We start from the raw sequence: 15,731 nt of genomic DNA on the forward strand, positions 1-15,731 counted from the left end.
TAAGTTACTTATCCTCTCTGTGCCTGAGTTTTCCTCATTTGTAGCATAGAGAAACCAAGAGTATCTACCTCATGGTGGTGTTGTGAGAACTGAGTTCATACACTTACTTTATACATATATGTACATACTCATAGAATGATATCTGGCACATAATAAGCATGCATTAACACTGACTTATTTTTAAGTACTACCTCTGGGCCTTATCTGAAAAGGCAGTTCTAGAATTCTAAGGACAATAAAATCTTATAGGAAGTTTTATTTTAAGGAATGTTATCTTTCTGCATTATATTACTGCTTATCAAGGAAGAGGTCAACTGCGCTAACCTTTAACTATGTTTCATTATATTGACAGTGAAAGAATTTCTCATAGGAACTTCAACTGCTGCCACCTGGAATTTTCTTAGGATGCTGGCAATACTCAATGAAGAGAATCAGTAGGGTGGTTGCCAGAGACTGGTGGTGGGAATAAAAGGAGGAATGGGGAAAGCAAAAATGTTGATCAAATGGTACAAAGTTTCAGTTAGACTGCAGGAATAAGTTTTTGTGATCTACTGAACTGCATGGTGACTGCAGTTAATAATAATGTATATTTTAAAACTTCCAAAAGAATGTATTTTTAACATTCTCCCCACAAAGAAATAACAAGTTGGTGAGATGACAGATACGTTGCTGGGTGCGGTGGCTCACGTTTGTAATCCCAGCACTTGGGAGGCCAAGGCCAAGGATGACTTGAAGCCAAGAATTTCATACCACCCTAGGCTACAAAGTGAGACTCCATCTAAACAAAACAAAACAAAATGTTTCAAAAACTTAGTTGAGCACGGTGGCGGGCACCTGTAGTCCTGGCTACCAAGGAGGCCGAGCCAAAAGGATCCCTTGAAGCCCTTGAAAAGGTTGAGGCTGCAGTGACCTAATGATCACACCACTGCTCGTCAGCCTGGGCATCAGTGCACTCCAGCCTGGGAGACAGAGCAAGATGATATTACTTAAAAAAAAAAAAAAAAAAAAAGATGCTGGATATATTAACCAGCTTGATTGAATCCTTTTATAATGTATACATAGATCAAAACATCACACTGTACCCCATTAATACACACAATTATTATGTCAATTAAAAATGAATTTAAAAAATAGGAAAGAATGCCTTAAAATTTTAATCAAACATCCAAAGGCTAAGCTAAACTTAAATAAGTATCTGCTGACATAAAACTATTTCCCTTACTTAACTTAACAGCTTTCATTAAGGAGCCTAGAACTTACTTCAGGCTGATCAGATTTCCTAACAGTATAGTTTCACAACAGAAGTCAAGAGAGCTATATTTCAGTTGGTCACAACTCCTAGATTACATCAGTCTAAAGATGACTACAGTTACAAAAAGGCAAAAACTTTTATTATTTTAATATTTAATGCATTAATGAAAAACAAAAATAAGCTTTAAAAAATCAGAAACCCACTAATAATATTTTCTCTTTTCCTACGTTTCCCTCCTGTCCTTATGCATATATCACAAAGGCAACTTTAAAACTTCCCTCTAATCATATCAATATGTCATTATCCTCATCATTCTTTTAAAAATTTAGGAAAGTATTTTCTTAAAATGCATTCGTTCACTCTGATAGATGTTAAAATATAGAGGATTACCAACACCAAAGACAAACAGCGTATGATCTAATACAAGAAGTAAAACATAAGATATCATTATTTTGAACTTACAGCTTTGTATTTTGCCTTTTTTATATTTCAAAAAAAGAAACAGAATTCCTCATAATCAATTGGGTGCAGCGGCTCACGCCTATAATCCCAGCACTTTGGGAGGCCAAGGTGGGAGGATCACTTGAGGCCAGGAGTTCCAGACAAGCCTGGGCAACATGGTGAAACTCCATCTCTACAAAAAAATACAAAAATTAGCTGGGCATGGTGGTGCATGCCTGTAGTCCCAGTTACTCAGGAGGGTGACGTAGGAGGATCGCCTGAGCCCAGGGAGATCAAGGCTGCAAGTGAGCTGTGATCATACCACTGGACTCCAGCCTAGGTGGCTGTGAGGTCCTGGTTGAATAAAAATATTAAAACAGGACTGGGCACGGTGGCTCACGCCGTAATCCCTGCACTTTGGGAGGCCAAGGCAAGAAGAGCATTTGAGGTCAGGAGTACAAGACTGCCCTGATCAACATGGTGAAACCCCGTCTCTACTAAAAATACAAAAAAAGTGGCCAGGCATGGTGGTGTATGCCTGTAGTCCCAGCTACTCGGGAGACTGAGGCAGGAGAATCGCTTGAACCTGGGAGGTGGAGGCTGCAGTGAGCTGAGATTGCACCACTGCACTCCAGCCTGGGTTACAGAGAGAAACTCCGTCTCAAAACACAGACACACACACACACACACACACACACACACACACTTCTATATACAGAGAGAGAAAATAACTCTTCATAATAAAAGGTGCAGGGCAATTTCTGACATAATAGTAGCACAAATAACATACTGTAAGAAGTCAAGAGAAACAATGATTTTGAGCAGCAATATTGTCATCTTCAAAGAAAAGTGACAGATACTGAGGAAGGGCCTTAAAGAATAGGTAGAATTCAAAAATAAAGAGAATGGGGAGTATGAAGTTACACGAAGGGCAGAAGTAAAAATGTGGACAAAATCACAGAATCAAGAAAATATATGAAGAGTAATAAGTTTATGTTGCACTTAAAAAAAAGAGATGTCTGAGGACAAAGCCTCAGAGCACTCCAAACATTTAGGAATCATGAAAAAGAGAAGACCCTAGCAAAGAAAATTCAGTTAGTGTGTTTTCTGCCAATGCCTCTCCTAAGTGAGAAGTCTGGCTGGAGACTCTGTGTACATGGGCAGGCCTAACTTCAGCCAGAGTGTGCAAAGAACCAGCAATCAGGATGGCAGGATTCTTAAATCCCAAACAAGAAGAGACTAGGGCACTACAACAGTAACTTAATTAGAACTCTCCAAGAGATCTCATTAAATTTCTTCAGAGAAGAATTCTCTCATATTTTCTCTTATAATGTACAAAAAATGCTTAGCACACACAAAAAAGTACTAAATAAATGGCAGGTATAATTAACGCCCTAAACCACCATCAACCATTCTGCTTTGGTTTGAATGTATCCCCCAAAGTTCATGTGTTGGAAATTTAATCTCCAACACAACAGTGTTAAAAGGTAAGACCTTTAAAAGGTGATAAGGTCATGAGGGCTCTGCTCTCATGAATGAATGAAGGTCATTATTACAGGAGTGGGTTTGTTATCAAAGCGAGTTTGCTCCCACATTTGCCCACATGTGCATACCATGTGATGCCTTCCACCATGTTATGATGTAGCAGGAAGGCCCTCACCACATATGGCTCCCTGACCTTGGACTTCCCAGCCTCCAGAACCGTGAACCAAATAAATTTCTGTTCACTATAAATTACCCAGTCTCAAGTATTCTGTTATAGAAGCACAAAATGAACTAAAACACATATTAAAATGTTTCAGTTTCAGGGGCAAACACTCTATTACTGAAATAACAAAAAGCTGAGAAGGTGACAGACTGAGTTTGAAATATTTAGAGAGTCAACCATGGTGGCAGCTGGAAGGTCTAAGAACGCCAAGAACAAGATAAAATTTGGGAGGAAAACTTGGGGTAAAGTACCAAGACAATTCAACTGGGAAAGAATAACCAACAAATGGTGCTCAAACAACTAAATATCCACATGTAAAAGAATGAAACTGGATCCCCACCTCATACCATACACAAAACTAACCTGAAATGAACCACTGACCTAGGTATAAGAATTAAGGCTACTAAACTCTTGAAAGGAAAAATGGTTACAAGATTTTGACCTTGGAGTAGGCAAAGATTTTTGAGATAGGATACCAAAAGCTCAAGTGAAGAAAAAAGAGATAAGCTAGATGATATCAAAATTCAAAACCACTGTGCTGTAAGTGACAGCAGCAAGAAAGTAAAAAGACAACCTACGTGCACAACATATACCTGATAAAGGATTTGCACTTAGAGTATATTAAGAACTCCTACAAGTCAATAATAAAATGACAACTCAACTTAAAAACAGGCAAAGGATTTGAATATATATTCCTTTCAAAGATATATGTAAATGGACGATAATCACATGAAGAGATGTTCAACATCATCTGTCATCAGGAAAATGTAAGTGAAAATCACAATGAGATACTACTTGATACCCATCAGGACAGCTAGAATAAAAATGACTGACAATAACAATAGTTGGTTAGGACATGAAGAAACTGGAGCCCTCAGACATTGTTGGTGGGAAGGCACAATGGTACAGTCACTTTAGAATATAGTCTGGCATTTTTCCAAATCATTAAACATATTCTTACCATATGATTTGGCAATTTTACTCCCAATTACATACCCAAGAGAAATGAGAACATATAGTCACACAAAAATTCCTACATGAATGCTCATAGCATCATTACTCATAGTAACCAAAAAGTGGAAACAACCCAAATGTCCACCAATTGATAAATGAACAAACAAGATGCAGTGTATATATACCTCTCCATACTAAAATATTATTTGGCTATAAAAAGTAATGAAATATTGGCCGGGCGCGGTGGCTCAAGCCTGTAATCCCAGCACTTTGGGAGGCCGAGACGGGCGGATCACGAGGTCAGGAGATCGAGACCATCCTGGCTAACACGGTGAAACCCCGTCTCTACTAAAAATACAAAAAAACTAGCCGGGCGAGGTGGCGGGCGCCTGTAGTCCCAGCTACTCCAGAGGCTGAGGCAGGAGAATGGCGTAAACTCGCGGGCAGAGCTTGCAGTGAGCTGAGATCCGGCCACTGCACTCCAGCCCAGGCGACAGAGCAAGACTCCGTCTCAAAAAAAAAAAAAAAAAAAAAGTAATGAAATATTAATATATGCTACAACATAGGCGAACCCTGAAAGCATCATGTTAAGTAAAAGAAGCCAATCACAAGACTGTAATACTTCATGATTCCATTTATATAAAATGTTCAGAATAGAAAAATCTATGGAAACAAAACAGATTAGTGGTTGCCAGGGATGGTGGGGAGTGGGGATTGAAGAGGGACTGCTAATAGGTACTAAATTTCATTTAGTTTGATAAAAATGTTCTAAACTTAGATTGTGGCGATGGTTGCACACCATGATATAATTCTAGAAGCCACTGAGATGTTTTTTAAAAAGGTTGGCTAATTCTCAGAGAAAAAGAAAAAAGCTGAGGCAACTTTTATAGCCATACTTTCTCCCATGAAAGTCTTCTTACAGAACTTTTCTGTGGAAGAGTGTTTGGGACTTCGCATTTTATAATAAGCAGCAAGTTCATTCTAAAACAGGGCCCACATACTCTGGTTTCTCTTCAGATCTTATAAACCTTTTGCCTTTTACCAAAACAGGGCCCATATAATTTAAACATTGGGGTTTTTGGAAAAAAAATAAAATAAAAGAGATCATTCATTCTGAGAAAATACAAAGAGTATTTGAGAACAATCTCTGGTGTGTTCTATGGTCCTATGACTAACTACATGATCTTCCAGTTAGAAGTAGGAAGTAACAAGCAGTAATAAAAGTAATCATTATTATTTACACAACAATTACTAAGTCTTTCTATGTCAGGTTCTGCAACCATTCTCTTATTTAATCTCATCAAAAAACCTTACTCAAAATTGAAGTCCACATTGGTTATAGTGTACTATGCAATGTACTATTATATAGTAATTAAAACATCATTTTCTGGGTATGATACCAAAAGCAAGCACTAGCAACAACAACAACAACAACAAAACATGCAAGTTAAATCTCATTAAAATGTTGTCTCAAAGGACACTATCCACAGAGGAAAAAGGCACAGAATTAGAGAAAATATTTGCAAATCATATATACAATAGGAGACTGATATCTAGAATATATTTTTAAAACTCCTACAACTAAACAATAAAAGCAAACAACTGAATATTAAAATGGGCAAAAGACTCAAATAGATATTTTTCCAAAGATACACAAATGGCCAATAAACACGTGAAAGGATCCGCAACAGCACTAGTCACCAAAGAAATGCAAATCAAAACCATAACGAGATATCACTTCATAAACATTAGGATGGCTATTTTCAAAAACCAAAAAGTCACGTGGATGTAGAGAAACTAAAACCTTTGTGCACTGCTGGTGGGAATATAAAACGGTACAGCCGCTGTGGAAAATGACATGGCGCTTCCCCAGAAAAAAGCAAAGCATAAAATTACCGTATCATCTAACAATTCCACTTCTAGGTATGTACCTATAAAAGGTAAAAGCAGGAACTCAGACAGGTATCTGTGCATCTATGTTCACAGCAGCAGTATTCAGAATAGCCAAACGATGAAGCAACCTGTTTCCACTGACAAACGGATCCACAAAATACTTTTATCTGAGGAACGTAAGTCCTTTTAAATGATCTGGCCCAGAAAGGCATTCAAATGTGACAGCAATCACATCCTACTTCCCTCCTTTGAGCTAGGATAGATATTTATCTATTGAAACTGCTTTATACTGCCACAAATAACTAGAAAATCACCTAATAATGCTACACCACACATTATAACCAACTCCCTGCATCTCAACAATGTTAGTCAATCATAACCAACGTTATATCTAAAACTAGTGAGAATTCTTGACAGACAACTTAGTATCATCCCACTCCATGTCCCCTTTATTTAATGCCTGACTCTCCCAGACAACTGTTCTCATTTTGGCTCAAGTAAACTCTTTGAATATTATTTTGTGCTTGAGCCTCTTCCTTTTAGGTCGATGGTATGTACACACATACAATGAAATATTACTGCATCTTAACAATTAAGGAAGTTTTGATACACGCTACACAACATGAGCGAACTTCGAAGACATACTGAAAGAAAAACCAGTTTCAAAAAGACAAAAATTCCATGATGCCTCCTATATGAGGTTCTTACAGCAGTCAAATTCATAGAGACACAAAGTAGAATGGTGTTTGCCAGGTACTAGGAGAAGGGGATAATGGGAAGTTAGTGTTTAATGTGTAAGGAGTTTTTTCTGGGAAAGATTAAGTTCTACAGATGGATGGTGGTGATACAACAATGTGAATATACTTCATGCCACAAAACTGTACACTTGGAACTGTTAAAATGATAAATTTTATGTTATATATTTTTACTACAATAAAGTTTATTTTATAACCCTTTCATATCACACTAAGATATATTAATGACAGGAAATAGCAGGATATGTATGCAGTAGAATCAACTGGTACTCTTCCTCAGTAGGTACAAGGTAATCGAAACAATTCAGTGAGTCTGGAATATTAAAAGATAGTCTTTTCCTCCTGAGTAACAGAACTGTGACTGACAGTAAGTGATTCTTGTAATTACATCAGGATTGCAAGAGTGCAAAAATGTAAATGCTTTTTGGCACAATAGAGGTGGGTCCAGTGGGCTTCACATAAACTCTATTCACATATAATGAAGACAATAAGCTAAGAAAAAAAATCATTTTCTTCTTGAGTTGTGTTACTTTACAGGTGACTTAGGAAAGCTTGATCACAGGTCTCATTGATAGAGAGGCTGTACAGAACTGGAGCACTCATGTTTTTTGTTTCTTTTGCTTTTTTGTTTTTGTTTTTTTTTTCAGGAGACAGGGGTCCTGCTATGGTTGCCTAGCATGGCCTCAACTCCTGGGCTCAGGCAATCTTCCCACCTTAGCCTCCCAAGTAGCTGAGACTATAGGCACACACCATGCCTGGTTTTGATGCACTGACTTTTATCTTCATTCACTGGCCTAGCAACCCCATCTTTCCAGAGCCTAACAATAACTGGGTAGAGAAGAAGGTAACTAATCAGAGGAGAGCCTCATGGCCCCTTCTGCAGAGGCACAGTTCAAATGGCAAAATACAAGTATGATTTGAAGAGGAGTATCTCCTCTTGTGGAGAACATGCTGGGCATGATGTCATTAAACTGAATGATGTCAAGAAGGGGCATGGTGTGGCATACAGGCATGATCTGTCTCCAACATTCTCTTTAGCTTCATCTCCTGTCTCTCTTCCCTGTGTTTTCTCAGCTTGCCTTCTTGCTATTCCTGAACACATTAAGTGTGGTCCCATTTGAGGGACACTGCACCTCTTTCTGCCTGAAACATTCTTTTCTTTGCTGTTCTCATAATTCTCCCTCTCTTATCTCATTCAGTTTTCCTCTCAAATGTCAGGTCATCAGAGGTATTCCCAATGACCCTATCTAATATAGGCTCTCCTCCGTCAAGCTTTATTCCCTTACACTGCTTCGTTTTTCTGCGGACTAATTACAATCTTAAATAATTTATTGCCTATCTCCTATCACCAGAATGTAAACTCATAGGGCAAGGGTGACATCTGTCTCACTCATCACTGTATTACTAGTGCTTACAATAGGGCCATACAAGCAACAAATAAATACTTGAAAGAATATGGACGGGACAAGAGAAGAGTGTAATGGAGAGAAGATCAGCAAGTATCCAGAAAGCTCACTCCTCTTCCCAGAGGCCTATCTCTAGAAGGCCTAGTCAGAGGCCTAACTCTACAGGTGCTTCCTCCACTTGGAGTCTTAAGAAAACAGTTGGTAGCTAGAACTGTTCTTTTTTCACCTCAGTATCCTTCTAAGAGTTGCCTGATTCTTCAGCAAAGAATTCTAACTATATTGTAGTTCAAAGGATTTGATGAGAGGAAAGCTGAAAAGGCAGGATGGGTGAGGAAAGAATGTGTTTAGTTAGCCTAATGTGAGAGTTTTATATAACAAGAATTTGGAAGGGGACTGGGCCCTCTAGATGGTAACAGCTCAGAACCCCCTTGAATTATAAACAGCAGTGACAAAATCCATAATCCCCAGGTACAAAGAAGACTCTAAGTACTAAAGGCAAGAATGAACTCTTGACTTTCAAACAAAAATAAGCGAAGATTTCCCTTTAGAATGAAAAAGACAAGGACACTGATAACCTCAGGTTACATAGGTAAGTTTAATTTTATACAAAAGATATACACACATTTCTTAAAACATGCAAATTATTAATGTGCTATTAACATATATTGCGTTTTTTAAATTTTAACAATAGAGTGGCTGAACATTAACATACTCAGTTACCTTAAAGCCACAATGTTTAATAAATCCACCATCAGCTTCAAAGCATTTATTTGTGTTATTAATGTCTAAAAGGTATATCCTATTCACTGGGACATTCTGAAAGGAAAAATAAAAACTGGGGGAAATACACTAAGTGTTAATAATTACCTGTGTGTGGTAAAATCAAGAATGACCTTAGTGGCCTTAATACTTAATTTTACACATAGTCACAAAAAAGAAAGTTACTTAAAATTGAAAACAACTTTGCTAAAGAATATAATATAGGTACGTTATGTAAGGCCTTCTTTTAGAAAAGCCATGAAATGACCTATAACATTGTACTGTCTATAACACTTACCTCAAAACTAAAAATCATTTTAACTTTGAACACTTTATTTCCTCCTTTACAATTAAATATTCAAAAGGTTTAACCTTAATTTTTAAAAAGCAAGTTTTCCAGCATACTTCATATAAAAACTGTGATCGTATCAGCATTTGGGTTTTTCGAGGACACTTTGATATAAGGAAAACCTGAAATTAAGACCTATTGTGACACATGTTCAGTATTGCATATTACAAGGAACCATTCCTGATATTAACAACCTCAGAAGCAATCTAAAATTACAGAAAACTGATACATATTAAAAGCTAATAAAGAGGGAATAGTGGTGATAGACATGTTAATTAGCTTGATTTACCCATTTCACAATATATACATATACGAAAAAGGAAAGTACACTGTAAATATGTGTAATTTTTTTGTCATCTGTACCTTAACAAAAAAATTTTTTTTTTAACTTTTTGAGACTGAGTCTCCTCTGGCACCCAGGCTGGAGTGCAATGGTGCAATCTCAGCTCGCTGCAGCCTCAACCTCCGGAGCTCAAGCAATCCGCTCACCTCAGTCACCTAAGTAGCTAGGACTATAGTTGTGTGCTAATATGACTCGCTAATTTTTGTATTTTTTGCATAGAGACAGGGTTTTGCCACGTTGCCTAGGCTGGTCTTGAACTCCAGAGCTCAAATGATCCTCCCACCTAGGCCTCCCAACATGCTGGGATTACAGGCATGATCCACCATGCCCGGCCATAAAAATAAATTTTTTTTTAAAAGTTTAGAAGAGGAAATAGCAGACCCTTGTTTGCCTCCCACCATCTACTCCTTTCTTTAATCTTACCAACAGAATATCCATTTCATTCCCGTTTTCACTCTCATCTTCAGCTCCAATCCAAGGTTAGATCTTGATTAGGGTAAGCTATTAATATTATTGGTCTTGGGTGGGTCTAAGCAGAATGAAGAAAAAGACGCAGTCCAGGACTGCAGAAACAGATAGTTGTCTCTTTCTGAATTGAACTGATTACCACCAATTTCAAGGAGAAAAACAGGCTTTGGAAATAGTAATTTTGTGATGAGTAAAGCAGAGAAAGAAAAAGAAATTGGATCTACAATAAAGTCATCGACTTGTTGAATCATTTAAGTTTGGAATCAGTCTACTACTCTGCACTTCCTATCATGTACCTAACATAGTTCTTTCTAAGCATTTGAGTCAGGCTACATAAAACCAAATTTATGTAGACAAATGCATTATAACTAATATGGAAGGAAATCAAATCGTATGGAATTTTCTTCTTAACAAAAAGCTGAAATGCCATGTGTTAATACGTGTTAACACCCTCATACTCAGCAGTGTTGATAATTCTATCTTGATCACAGACTTAAGTTTAATTATCCCATCTGCCACAATGTCTTAATAGTGACTAAAAAAAGACATCAGTGAACATGGATGGATCTTTTTAAGGGACATTTTTAAAAGAAAAAATAAGTTATCTATACTTTCAATACTTTGTATTTTTATGTTAAAATTTTAAAAGAAAAATGGGAAAGAAGAATCTTAGAGTTTCTCCTAAGGCTTGCATTTGGTTAACAGTTTAATTAAATATAGTTTATTAAAAAATTGAGGCAACTCATATAGGTTAACTTGAAAATTTTCCGGCTTGTACTTCATATATGTGTGGTGTGTACGTACACATGCATATATACACACAGTATTTTATATCTGCAGAAACAACTAAGATAATCCACACAAAAGAAAGACATTTCCACTTTATAAAAGTAATTCACAGGCCAGGCATGGTGGCTCAGATCTTTATCCCAGCACTTGGGGAGGCCAAAGTTGGAGGACTGCTTGAGGCCAGGAGGTTAAGACCAGCCTAAGCAACCTAGTGAGACCTTTTCTCTATAAAAAAAAATTTTTAAAGTAATTCACCAGAGGATACATTATGGAATCATAACCCAAGAGATTTTTTTGTTTGATAGCTATGTAAAAATATATTTGGTTTATAAGATATGTCTCATTAGTTATTTACAGTAATGCACAAATACTGTCCGGCAAGTATTAAAAGACTACAGGTTACTGTTGCCAAGTCGCGGAAGCTAAGCATCAACTTAAAAAGACAAACGAAGAAAAACATTTGAATTTGTGCAGTCATAGACCAAGGATATAGAAGGCAAAAACAAAAAGGGAGGCATTCTGAGTACAGACTTGAATTTTTTTTTTTTTTTTTTTTTTTTTGAGACAGAGTCTCGCTCTGTCACCCAGGCTGGAATGCAATGGCACGATCTCGGCTCACTGTAGCCTCTACCTCCCCAGGTTCAAGCAATTCTCCTACCTCAGCCTCCTGAGTAGCTCCAATTATAGGCGTGTGCTACCATGGCTGGCTAATTTTTGTATTTTTAGTAGAGACGGGGTTTCACCATGTTGGCCAGACTGGTCTTGAACTCCTGACCTCAGGCGATCCGCCTGCCTCAGCCTCCCAAAGTGCTGAGATTACAGGCATGAGCCAAGGCACCTAGCCCACACTTGAATTCGTAATGTCTAACTCTAGCAGAATGAACCAAAACTTCCGTTTAGCAAAACAGGTGTGTGACTTCATATTTCTCACATATAACAGCTTGGAGCCACAATCGAATCTAACAATCTATTACAGCATGAAATGGAAATGTGCACTGTTAAAAGGGCGGAGATGAATATATAAGTTGTTATATTATGAGGGAGATAAATGAGGAATGAAAATGCAATGCAGTAGGATAAACTTGTTGGCAAAGGGTTAAACATCTTTCAAATTGCTTAGTATTAAACCATTACTGTTGGACTCAAACCTCAGCATCCTACCAGCATATGGAATCGTTAGCTCAGTCACATCCCTAGATATTGTTTAATAAATTAAACTCAAAATTTTTATTCATATTGGACATACACTTCTTAGAGACCTCTTAAAACAGAAACAGCTGAGTAACAGGTATTCCATCATTACTTTTATGCTAAAGGCAGAAATTCGTAAAACCTCTAGTTAGTGAAGGACTACATTTTAGAAGGCAGATGGAAACTCAGGAAGTCAATTCTAATCCAAACTCTATCCCAAGCTAGGAGATTCTAAATAAATGCATTTAGCAAAGAGTTAGTTTTCTGTGTTCAAGCCTCAGTGTTGACTGCTAAGAATGACACAAATATATCTAAAATCTGATACGTTCCTTCAAGTATTCTATAGGATGGCTGCCACAAGGAATACAGGCTGTGAACGAGAATATTGTGCCATAACAAAGATAAAAAATAAAATCCTAAAAACCAAGAGGAGCCTTTGAGCAAGATCAAAGGCTTCACAGACTGTTTAGGTGACGTTTGTGCTGGGCCTAGAACAAGGGGTTGAATTTGTACACGTGGCAATGGAAAGGAAGGACGTTCCAGGCAGCAAGAATAGAATGACGCCCTACACAGACACTTTCAACTCATGTTCCCTTCCATAGTCTGCTCCTGCTATGTAGAAGCTCCTGGGGTTCTTCCAACAGGCGCTCTCTTCAGGGTTTTTGCATTTGCTGCTCCTTCTACCTGGGATGCTCTTCCCCCAGATATCTGCAAGGCTGCCTTTCTTACCTCCTTCAAGTCTTTGCTCAAATGCCACCTTCTCAGTGAGAACTTACCAGACTACCCTATTTTAAACTGTCATCCTCTCAGTCTCTAAGACTCTTCTGTGCTTTATTTTTTTTCCACAGCACTTAATATTATCTGGCATGCTATAATATAGCCTACTCCTTAATAGCTCTATGTTTCTCACGCAAGGGCGAAAGTTATCTGTTCATCTTCAGATTTTAAAACTGTTTCTGCATATGGTAGGCATGAATTAAACATCCGTTGACAAACTGATGGAATGAATGAATGAAAAAAAATAACTGCCCTCAAAAAGGTCATGGTCTAGTGGAGGAAGCAAATATATAAACAAATAATCTTAAATTATTCCCGAAAGACAAAAAAACACACTCGGCAAAACCCAACTTACAGAAACCTAATACACAGAAACAACTTCTCATACTCCACTTATACATGGCCAGTGACCACCAGATTCTTCTTTATATATCTTCTAGCTCTCTGCCCTCAGTGGCACTGTCACTCATACAACGGCCAAAAATGCCACCAGAGCTGCCACTGCTGCCAGAACTGCCTCTTCCCACATTAACCGTCACTGCTACCTAGTGAGTGATGGTAAACAATACTTCTGTTTCCACTTTTGGACAAGGGAAAGGCAGATTCCTGAGTTTCTAAATTAAATGCATTTTTCAGTAGATAGTTACATTCTACACTACACGAATAGTATATACACTGATTATATGGATTAGCCAGGAAACCCACTGTTTTGAATATTGCTTAAGTTTACATATGGAAAAATAATTTTTTGAATTGTTTTACTATTGCAACATACCTTTTTTACACTGCAAATGGATGACACTGGCAAAATGGTTATGAAAAAGATTCCTTCAATAAAGGCCGGTACTATATTTTAACAAACAGGTAAAGTTAATGGCATTTTTTTCACTCAGGAGGATCAACTAGAATTTAAGCTGGATTACAGAATGATGTAGAATTTTTAAAGAGACCATCAGTATTTAAGTTATAGTAAATTAAAACCACACAGGAGTAGCAGAAAATATTCTTTATAGCTAGCAAAAGCAAAACAACTGAAAAAAAAATGAAGAATAAGCTCAAGACTTCTCACTTCAACTAACACCTTCACAGACTGCATTATCATTTTAGGCAAACTGACATTTTCACATTTACTTTGTAATGGCAAGATTGATTTCCATCTGGGACTTATCTGCATAAAAGTGTTAGCCTTGGCACAATTTCAAAATTGAATTGAAAGCTCATTTCTGGCTATAAGCAAAGTGCCACAATACCACACAACAGTTACACCTCACATTAATCCGACCACTGGGAACCCAATTTTATGTGTTTCAGCTAGTGAATTTTGCGCCCAGATGAGCACACACCTCTATAAAACCCTTCCTCGATCATCAATAAATCACTTATCTCTACTACCTTAATGCCTCCTGCACTTGTCCATACTAACAGTATTCACACATCTAAAAGAGAAGTTCTACAAATGCTACTATTCTTCATAAATAGAAAAAAAACTATAAATGATGGCAAATTCCCATATGTGGAAAAATGCCAAACCAGAAGCTGAAATCGTAACTTTTAGGTATAGAACCACAGTTCCAATCAGTCAACTACAAACGTCACTGGTTACTTCGAGGGTAAATAATTTGCAGCCAGCTGCTAAAAGGCCTGATAAAAATATTAGGTCCTCACGTATCTTCCTCTTTAATAAGGAGACACCTGAAAGTCACACTGGGCAGTCGGTCACGTATCGAAACATACAGGAGAGAGACTGTACAGAGCGTGCAGTTATCAAACGCAGGAAGCCAAAGTTCCTGCCCTATGAGATGATTACAGTGAAAACCAGTAGCCCATCTGTCCAAAGAACAGAAAGTCCACTTGGAAAGGCTGGGAGTCGGGGGAGGGGGGCGAGAAGAACGAGCTCCGCCCCGTCTTCCTCCTCCCGGGCTAACTGCAGCCGCGGGCGGCACAAGGCAGTCGCGCGGGATTGGCTCTTGGGGCCGGGGCGCAGGGCTCCGGGGCGCGGGTGGGCTGTCGCTGCCCGATCGGCGAGGGCCTCGCCCGCGCAGCCGGGAAGGCAACGCAGCCCACCGACGGGCGGAGGAACCGCCCGGGCAAAGCCACGTCGGTGGCTGACCGCGCGGCAGGGAGGTGGGCACCCCGTCCACACCCACCGGGAGGCTGACAGCCGGCGAGAGCCAGGCGGCCAGGACGGGAGAAGGGCCGCAGCGCGCCGGAGGGGGTCGCTCTGAGGAAGCCGCGCTGGGCGCTGCCCGTCGCCAACGACTCCCCCTCGCCCGGATCAGCAGCAGCTGGATACTCACGTAGGGTTGGTAGAACTTGGAGAGCCGCGGCTTCCCGTGGTTGTTGAAGATTAGGATCGCCTTGATCATGGCTGTGCCGGGCCGACCGGGTGGGCACTGGGGGCCAGGGCGGGGGCGGGCGCACGAGCCTCGCCTGGTAATCTCGCCGGCGATCCTTCCCCACCCGCCCCCTCCCGTACGCGCCCGCGCGCGCTCCCGAGTCGCCGGGCGGGGCCCGAGGGGCGGGGCCTGGGCGGGGCAGGCCCTGAGGAAAGCGGAAACATTTCTAGGTCCCAGCCAGCGGTCTAAGAGGGGAGTGTGCGCCTTCGACCCAGCACGGAGACGTTGCCCACCTCTCCTTTCCTGAGGT

The 15,731-nt window shown here is 39.3% G+C and overlaps 1 protein-coding gene across 2 annotated transcripts in view; it reads right to left on the reverse strand.

Moving 5' to 3' along the window:
- AP3S1 (adaptor related protein complex 3 subunit sigma 1) overlaps window positions 1-15,703 on the reverse strand; it is a 76,635-nt gene extending 60,932 nt beyond the window's left edge. The window contains exon 1 of one of the 2 annotated variants that reach the window (XM_010352603.2): window positions 15,383-15,703. In XM_010352603.2, coding sequence (XP_010350905.1) covers window positions 15,383-15,451 — 69 coding nt within the window. In that variant the 5' untranslated portion in view covers window positions 15,452-15,703. The remainder of the gene's footprint in view (window positions 1-15,382) is intronic. The other variant, XM_030926980.1, reaches the window with a different exon arrangement.
- Window positions 15,704-15,731: the final 28 nt, after the last annotated feature.

The sequence above is a fragment of the Rhinopithecus roxellana genome, chromosome 3 (genome assembly GCF_007565055.1).
Source record: "Rhinopithecus roxellana isolate Shanxi Qingling chromosome 3, ASM756505v1, whole genome shotgun sequence".
NCBI lineage: Eukaryota > Metazoa > Chordata > Mammalia > Primates > Cercopithecidae > Rhinopithecus > Rhinopithecus roxellana.